This window comes from Salmo salar, unplaced genomic scaffold, assembly GCF_905237065.1.
Source record: "Salmo salar unplaced genomic scaffold, Ssal_v3.1, whole genome shotgun sequence".
In the NCBI taxonomy this organism is placed as follows: Eukaryota; Metazoa; Chordata; class Actinopteri; order Salmoniformes; family Salmonidae; genus Salmo; species Salmo salar.
This window is the reverse complement of record NW_025548891.1, coordinates 143,303-153,053: the sequence shown is the minus strand read 5'-3', so window position 1 is coordinate 153,053 and position 9,751 is coordinate 143,303. Positions and strand designations below refer to the sequence as shown.

Here is a 9,751-nt window from a genome sequence, read left to right as displayed (position 1 = left end):
TTTGTGCAAGGAGGAGCAGGAGGAGCACTGCCAGAGCCCTGCAAAATGACCTCCAGCAGGCCACAAATGTGCATGTGTCTGCTCAAACGGTCAGAAACAGACTCCATGAGGGTGGTATGAGGGCCCGACGTCCACAGGTGGGGGTTGTGCTTACAGCCCAACACCGTGCAGGACGTTTGGCATTTGCCAGAGAACACCAAGATTGGCAAATTCGCCACTGGCGCCCTGTGCTCTTCACAGATGAAAGCAGGTTCACACTGAGCACATGACAGACGTGACAGAGTCTGGAGACGCCGTGGAGAATGTTCTGCTGCCTGCAACATCCTCCAGCATGACCGGTTTGGCGGTGGGTCAGTCATGGTGTGGGGTGGCATTTCTTTGGGGGGCCGCACAGCCCTCCATGTGCTCGCCAGAGGTAGCCTGACTGCCATTAGGTACCGAAATGAGATCCTCAGACCCCTTGTGAGACCATATGCTGGTGCGGTTGGCCCTGGGTTCCTCCTAATGCAAGACAATGCTAGACCTCATGTGGCTGGAGTGTGTCAGCAGTTCCTGCAAGAAGAAGGCATTGATGCTATGGACTGGCCCGCCCGTTCCCCAGACCTGAATCCAATTGAGCACCTCTGGGACATCATGTCTCGCTCCATCCACCAACGCCACGTTGCACCACAGACTGTCCAGGAGTTGGCGGATGCTTTAGTCCAGGTCTGGGAGGAGATCCCGCAGGAGACCATCCGCCACCTCATCAGGAGCATGCCCAGGCGTTGTAGGGAGGTCATACATGCACGTGGAGGCCACACACACTACTGAGCCTCATTTTAACTTGTTTTAAGGACATTACATCAAAGTTGGATCAGCCTGTAGTGTGTTTTTCCACTTTAATTTTGAGTGTGACTCCAAATCCAGACCTCCATGGGTTGATAAATTGGATTTCCATTGATTATTTTTGTGTGATTTTGTTGTCAGCACATTCAACTATGTAAAGAAAAAAGTATTTAATAAGATTATTTCATTCATTAAGATCTAGGATGTGTTATTTTAGTGTTCCCTTTATTTTTTTGAGCAGTGTATAATCAATCTAAGGATGGTGGGAGTCATATCATGTATTATATTATCACACTAAGGCTGGTGGGAGTCATATCATGTATTATATTATCACACTAAGGCTGGTGGAGTCATATCATGTATTATATTATAAACTAAGACTGGTGGGAGTCATATCATGTATTATATTATCACACTAAGGCTGGTGGGAGTCATATCATGTATTATATTATCACACTAAGGCTGGTGGGAGTCATCATGTATTATATTATAAACTAAGACTGATGGGAGTCATATCATGTATTATATTATCACACTAAGGCTGGTGGGAGTCATATCATGTATTATATTATCACACTAAGGCTGGTGGGAGTCATATCATGTATTATATTATCACACTAAGACTGGTGGGAGTCATATCATGTATTATATTATAAACTAAGACTGGTGGGAGTCATATCATGTATTATATTATCACACTAAGGCTGGTGGGAGTCATCATGTATTATATTATAAACTAAGACTGGTGGGAGTCATATCATGTATTACATTATCACACTAAGACTGGTGGGAGTCATATCATGTATTATATTATCACACTAAGGCTGGTGGGAGTCATATCATGTATTATATTATCACACTAAGGCTGGTGGGAGTCATATCATGTATTATATTATCACACTAAGGCTGGTGGGAGTCATATCATGTATTATATTATCACACTAAGACTGGTGGGAGTCATATCATGTATTATATTATCACACTAAGGCTGGTGGGAGTCATATCATGTATTATATTATCACACTAAGGCTGGTGGCAGTCATATCATGTATTATATTATCACACAGATGCAGGACTTTGCGGGGAGAAGACACAGCTATAGACGTATATTAGAGTTGAGGTTAGAAGTAGAAGTTTCTGTATTTCACCACAAGTGTGTTAAGATGTCAGAGGGAGTCTATGAAAACTCAGATGGATTTGAAGACGATGAGCTTGATGCAATGAAGAACACAGAGATTGATGACCAATTATATTCCAATGTAAGAGCCTTCAAGCCCAGTTCAAGAGATGGAGTTGTTGCTTCAGGTAAGATTACACACACACACACACACACACACACACACACACACACACACACACACACACTAAACAGGTGAGATTGCCATGTAGTAATATGGCTTTGTTCTGGACGACTGTGTGATCACGCTCTCCGTAGCCGATGTGAGTAAGACCTTTAGACAGGTCAACATTCACAAGGCCGCAGGGCCAGACGGATTACCAGGACGTGTACTCTGAGCATGTGCTGACCAACTTGCAAGTGTCTTCACTTACATTTTCAACCTCTCCCTGTCTGTCTGTAATCCCAACATGTTTTAACCTGTTAGGGCTAGGGGGCAGTATTGACACGGCTGGATAAAAAACGTACCCGATTTAATCTGGTTACTACTCCTGCCCAGTAACTAGAATATGCATATAATTATTGGCTTTGGATAGAAAACACCCTAAAGTTTCTAAAACTGTTTGAATGGTGTCTGTGAGTATAACAGAACTCATATGGCAGGCCAAAACCTGAGAAGATTTCAAGCAGGAAGTGGCCTGTCTGAGAAGTAGTGTTTCATCTTGGCTCTTTTTATTGAAGACTCAGGATCTGTGCAATAACGTGACACTTCCTACGGCTTCCATAGGGTCTCAGAGCCCGGGAAAAAGCTGAACGATATCGATGCAGGCTCTGGCTGAAACACTTTATCGCTTTTGGCAAGTGGCCACACAGAGTACTATGGGCTTAGGCGCGTGCCCGCTTCGACCGAATGCTTTCTTTTCCTTTGTCTGTTTACCTAAAAGCAGATTCCCGGTCTGAATATTATCGCTTTTTTATGAGAAAAATGGCATAAAAATTGATTTTAAACAGCGGTTGACATGCTTCGAAGTACGGTAATGGAATATTTAGAATTTTTTTGTCACGAATTGCGCCATGCTCGCCAACCTTATTTACCCTTTAGGATAGTGTCTAGAACGCACAAACAAAACACCGCTGTTTGGATATAACGATGGATTATTTTGGACCAAACCAACATTTGTTATTGAAGTAGAAGTCCTGGGAGTGCATTCTGACAAAGACAACAAAGGTAATAACATTTTTCTTATAGTAAATCTGACTTTGATGAGTGCTAAACTTGCTGGGTGTCTAAATAGCCCGGCATCACAGGGCTAGCTATCTACTGAGAATTTTGCAAAATGTGCTTTCACCGAAAAGCTATTTTAAAATCGGACATATTGAGTGCATAGAGGAGTTCTGTATCTATAATTCTTAAAATAATTGTTATGCTTTTTGTGAACGTTTATCGTGAGTAATTTAGTAAATTCACCGGCAGTGTTCGGTGGGAATGCTAGTCACATGCTAGTCACATGCTAATGTAAAAAGCTGGTTTTTGATATAAATATGAACATGATTGAACAAAACATGCATGTATTGTATAACATAATGTCCTAGGGTTGTCATCTGATGAAGATCATCAAAGGTTAGTGCTACATTTAGCTGTGGTTTGGGTTTATGTGACATTATATGCTAGCTTGAAAAATGGGTGTATGATTATTTCTGGCTGGGTACTCTGCTGACATAATCTAATGTTTTGCTTTCGTTGTAAAGCCTTTTTGAAATCGGACAGTGTGGTTAGATTAACAAGAGTCTTATCTTTAAAATGGTGTAAAATAGTCATATTTTTGAAAAATTGAAGTAATAGCATATCTAAGGTATTTGAAAATTGCGCCACAGGATTCAACTGGCTGTTGAGTAGGTTAGCCCATAGAGGTTAAGCAGACCACCCTGTGCCCAAGAACACTAAGGTAACCTGCCTAAATGACTACCGACCCGTAGCAACAGTTAGTGGAAGGCTGGTAATGGCTCACATCAACACCATTATCCCAGAAACCCAAGACCCACTCCAATTTGCATATCGCCCAAACAAATCCACAGATGATGCAATCTCTATTGCACTCCACACTGCCCTTTCCCACCTGGACAAAAGGAACACCTATGTGAGAATGCTATTCCTTGACTACAGATCAGTGTTCAACACCATAGTACCCTCAACGCTCATCAATAAGCTAAGGACCCTGGGACTAAACACCTCCCTCTGTAACTGGATTCTTGACTTCCAGACGGGCCGCCCCCCAGGTGGTAAGGGTAGGTAACAACACATCCGCCACGCTGATCCTCAACACGGGGGCCCCTCAGGGGTGCGTGCTCAGTACCCTCCTGTACTCCCTGTTCACTCATGACTGCATGGCCAGGCATGACTCCAACACCATCATTAAGTTTGCCGATGACACAACAGGGGTAGGCCTGATCACCGACAATGACGAGACAGCCTATAGGGAGGAGGTCAGAGACCTGGCCATGTGGTCCAAGGACAACAACCTCTCCCTCAACGTGATCAAGACAAAGGAGATGATCGCGGACTACAGGAAAAGGAGGACCGAGCATGCCCCTGTTCTCATCGATGGGGCTGTAGTGGAGCAGGTTGAGAGTTTCAAGTTCTTTGGTGTCCACATCACCAACAAACTAACATGGTCCAAACACACCAAGACGGTTGTGAAGAGGGCACAACAAAATCTGAAAAGAGGGCACAACAGACTGAAAACATTTGGCATGGGTCCTCAGATCCTCAAAAGGTTCTAACGCTGCACCACCGAGAGCATCCTAACTGGTTGCACCACTGCCTGGTATGGCAACTGCTCGGCCTCCGACAGCAAGGCACTACAAAGGGTAGTGCATACAGCCCAGTACATCACTGGGCCAAACTTCCTGCCATCCAGGACCTCTATACCAGGCGGTGTCAGAGGAAGGCCCTAAACATTGTCAAAGACTCCAGCCACCCTAGTCATAGACTGTTCTCTCTGTTATCGCATGGCAAGCAGTAACAGAGTGCCTAAGTCTAGGTCCAAGAGGCTTATAAACAGTTTCTACCCCCAAGCCATAAGACTCCTGAACATCTAATCAAATGGCTACCCAGACTATTTGCATTGTCCCCCCCTCTTTTACCCTGCTGCTACTCTGTTTATTATCTATGCATAGTAACTTTAATAACTCTACCTACATGTACATATTACCTCAATTACCTCGACACCAGTGCTCCCGCACACTGACTCTGTACCGGTACTCCCTGTATAAAGCCCTGCTATTGGTATTTTACTGCTGCTCTTTAATTATTTGTTACTTTTATTTATTTTCATTTTTTGTATTTTTCTTAATGGGCTACGGGGGCAGTATTGAGAATTTTGAAAAAAATAGGTGCCCATTTTTAACTGCCACCTACACCAACTCAGAAGCTAGGATATGCATATTATTACCAGATTTGGATAGAAAACACTCTGAATTTTCTAAAACTGTTTGAATGGTGTCTGTAAGTATAACAAAACTCATATGGCAGGCAAAAACCTGAGAAAACCTGAGAGAAAAAAGAATTTTGTGGCTGTACTATTTTTTTAATCATTGTTTAATAGATACCACAGTGAGAAAGGATTCATTTCGCAACTCCTACGGCTTCCACTAGATGTCAGCGATCTTTATAAAGTTGTTTGAAGCGTCGATGATCAACAGAGACCGGATGACAAGGAAGGGAAGTTGACCTCCCTGGGATGTCGTCACTTCCATTATTGCCTGCACCTGCTCAATCATGTGACTCGAGACAATTTTCAAAGATGTTTTTCTAGACACAGGAGCGGTCGTGTTGAAACATTACTGATGTTTCACGTTAAAAATGGCTCTAAAGATTGATGCTAAACAACGTTTGACATGTTTGAACGAACGTAAATAGATTATTTTTTTAACTTTTTTAACTTTTCGCCGTGACTTCCCACCCCCCGCCCGCGCTACTTTTGAGTAGCCACCGAAGCGCTAACAACATGGAACAACTTGGAGTTATTTGGACATCAATTATGAACTTTGTCAAAAGAAACCACATTTGTAGTGGACCTGGGATTCCTGGAAGTGCCAATGGATGAAGATAATCAAAGGTAAGGGATTATTGACGATAGTATTATTGATATTAGCTGGTTACAAGATGCTAACCTATATAGCCTAGCCTATTGTTCTTAGCACAGCACCCGGTTTATTGCAACTTGTGATTTCCCAGTAAAGTTATTTTGAAATCTGGCAATACAGTAGCATTTACGAAATGATAAACTATTATTATTTGAATCACAATATTATAATTTACCAATGTTTTCGAATAGTAATTTTGTAAATTGTAACGTTGTTCACCGGAAGCACTTCAGAGAAGAAAAAAATCTGAATTTCACGCTACTGTAAAATGCTGTTTTTGGATATAAATATGAACTTGATGGAACAAAAAATGCATGTATTGTATAACATAATGTCCTAGGAGTGTCATCTGATGGAGATTGCCAAAGGTTAGTGCATAATTTTAGCTGGTTTCTGCTTTTGGTGACCTTGAATTGAAAATGGATGTTTGTACTTTTGTGGCTATGTACTGTCCTAACATAATCTAACTTTATGCTTTTGCCGTAAAGCCTCTTTGAAAATCGAACAATGTGGTTGGAATAAGGAGATGTTTATCTTTTAAATGGTGTAAAATAGTTGCTTGTTTGAGAAATTGAAATTATTAGATTTTTGATGTTTTGAATTTCCAGCCTTGTTAGCAATCCCGTCTCGGGGGTTCATTGCTAACCTGTAGCCCCAACAGGTTAAAACACCTGTTGGATACGGCGCATGTGACAAATACAATTTTATTTTATTTATTTGTCCCAATCGTGGATGATACAGTAAAACACATTACCAAATACCATACTTTAATAATTTGTGATTCAGTACATTTCCAGTGGTGGAAGAGACCCTCTGGAGTAGCTGCAGTGTGTCTGGGGCTGCTGTGTGTTCTCCTACTGACTGGGATCATAGGCCTGTCTGTCTACTGTAAGTTTAGTATTTTGTCACTGAGACTTAAGTAGAATACTTAATCATCCTTAATCATCCTTAATCATCCTTAATCAACCTTAATCATACTTAATCATCCTTAATCATCCTTAATCATCAATGGTGTGGTAGTTACATGTTTGATTAACTTTTCCCTTTTACAGATGGAGTAATTGGTCATCACGACTCAACAGAGAGAGACCAGCTACAGGCCAGTTACAGCCTTCTGACTAAAGAGAGAGACCAGCTACAGACCAGTTACAGCCTTCTGACTAAAGAGAGAGACCAGCTACAGATCAGTTACAGCCTTCTGTCTAAAGAGAGAGACCAGCTACAGACCAGTTACAGCCTTCTGACTAAAGAGAGAGACCAGCTACAGACCAGCAGTAACACCCTGACTAAAGAGAGAGACCAGCAACAGAAAGAGAAAAATGATCTCATGAGAAAGTTCTCTAATCTGAGTGAGTTTACCAAATAAATGATCATAACATCATATATCTAATATGCAGTCAACTTGTGTTTGTATTCTAAAATAATAGGTGCAGAATAATAAGATGGAAATTCATGTTTTTGTCTTGTAGAACAAACCTGCCCTAAAGACTGGAAGAAGTTTGAATCCAGTTGGTACTTCCTGTCTACTGAGACTAAAACCTGGGGGGAGAGCAAAGATGACTGTCTGGAGAGAGGAGCAGACCTGGTGATCATCAACAGTGATAAGGAACAGGTGAGAGAGAAAGAGAGAGAGATATGGCGGGGGGGTTATGATCAAACATCCCTTGGTCAGTAATGTATCTTCCAGTATTTAACACATGTAGTCTATAGTAGTTGACAATATCAGCTCTTTCTCACCAACAGGAGTTTCTCTTCCACCTCAACAAGGGTTTCTGGATTGGTCTGACTGACACTGTTACTGAGGGGACCTGGAAATGGGTGGACGGCAACCCACTGACCACCCCAAAGTAAGAGACTACTGCTCTAACAACTCTGACCACCGTGTAAGGGGTAGGACTGATTCTGTGTGTTTTTCATACTCTAGATTCTTAGAGAGTATCCAGTCTAACTGTTTTGTTCGTAGTCTAGGTTCTTAGAGAGTATCCAGTCTAACTGTATTGTTCATACTCTAGGTTCTTAGAGAGTATCCAGTCTAACTGTATTGTTCGTAGTCTAGATTCTTAGAGAGTATCCAGTCTAACTGTATCGTTCGTAGTCTAGGTTCTTAGAGAGTATCCAGTCTAACTGTATTGTTCATACTCTAGATTCTTAGAGAGTGGTCAGTCTAACTGTATTGTTCATACTCTAGGTTCTGAGAGAGTATCCAGTCTAACTGTATTGTTCATACTCTAGGTTCTGAGAGAGTGGTCAGTCTAGCTCTGTATTGTTCATACTCTAGGTTCTTAGAGAGTGGTCAGTCTAGCTCTGTATTGTTCATACTCTAGGTCCTGAGAGAGTGGTCAGTCTAGCTCTGTATTGTTCATACTCTAGGTTCTGAGAGAGTGGTCAGTCTAACTGTATTGTTCATACTCTAGGTCCTGAGAGAGTATCCAGTCTAGCTCTGTATTGTTCATACTCTAGGTTCTGAGAGAGTATCCAGTCTAACTGTATTGTTCATACTCTAGGTTCTGAGAGAGTGGTCAGTCTAACTGTGTTGTTCATACTCTAGGTTCTGAGAGAGTATCCAGTCTAACTGTATTGTTCATACTCTAGGTTCTGAGAGAGTGGTCAGTCTAGCTCTGTATTGTTCATACTCTAGGTTCTGAGAGAGTATCCAGTCTAACTGTATTGTTCATACTCTAGGTTCTGAGAGAGTGGTCAGTCTAACTCTGTGTTGTTCATACTCTAGGTTCTGAGAGAGTGGTCAGTCTAGCTCTGTGTTGTTCATACTCTAGGTTCTGAGAGAGTGGTCAGTCTAACTGTATTGTTCATACTCTAGGTCCTGAGAGAGTATCCAGTCTAGCTCTGTATTGTTCATACTCTAGGTTCTGAGAGAGTATCCAGTCTAACTGTATTGTTCATACTCTAGGTTCTGAGAGAGTATCCAGTCTAACTGTATTGTTCATACTCTAGGTTCTGAGAGAGTGGTCAGTCTAGCTCTGTATTGTTCATACTCTAGGTTCTGAGAGAGTGGTCAGTCTAACTGTGTTATTTCTACTGCAGGTACTGGGGGAGTGGACAGCCTAATGGTGGTGGAGTGGAGAACTGTGTGTTGTTAACTCACAGTTCATCAGACCAAGGACCATGGCATGACTATCCGTGTTCATTTAACCATTCCTGGATCTGTGAGATATAGTTCTTTCTCACTTTTAGTTATGATGTTGATTGTCATGCTGAAAGTCATGATACCAGCTACAGGGCCTTCAGAAAGTATTCACTGCCTAGACCTTTTCCACATTTTGAATTTTTAAATCGATTAAATTGAGATTTTACTGTCACTGTCCTACACACAATAACTCATAATGTCAAAGTGGAAATATGTTTTTCTTTTCTTTTTTACAAATGAATAAAAGATTTAAATCTGAAATGTCTTGAGTCAGAAAGTATTCAACCCCTTTGTTATGGCAAGCCTAAACACGTTCAGGAGTAAAATGTGCTTCCCTTGACACATAATAGGTTGCATAGACTCACTGTGTGAAATACAGAGTACAGTATAAAATAGAAAGGAGGACCAAGGCACTCTTCATATAATTGATTAAAATGCCTTTATTTGTATGGCATGTTCAATAGAAACAAGGTTTTAAAAATCTGACGCGTTTCGGCTGCATGGCCTTCGTCAGGGAG

General features: G+C 41.6%; 1 protein-coding gene across 1 annotated transcript; it reads left to right on the top strand.

The window, feature by feature from the left end:
- Positions 1-1,951: 1,951 nt before the first annotated feature.
- LOC123733413 (C-type lectin domain family 4 member E) lies at positions 1,952-9,423 on the top strand. Its single transcript, XM_045712811.1, has 5 exons — positions 1,952-2,130; positions 7,141-7,437; positions 7,558-7,700; positions 7,832-7,935; positions 9,131-9,423. The coding sequence occupies exons 1-5, from the start codon at positions 1,989-1,991 to the stop codon at positions 9,261-9,263; spliced, it is 819 nt and encodes a 272-aa protein (XP_045568767.1). The 5' UTR covers positions 1,952-1,988; the 3' UTR covers positions 9,264-9,423.
- Positions 9,424-9,751: the final 328 nt, after the last annotated feature.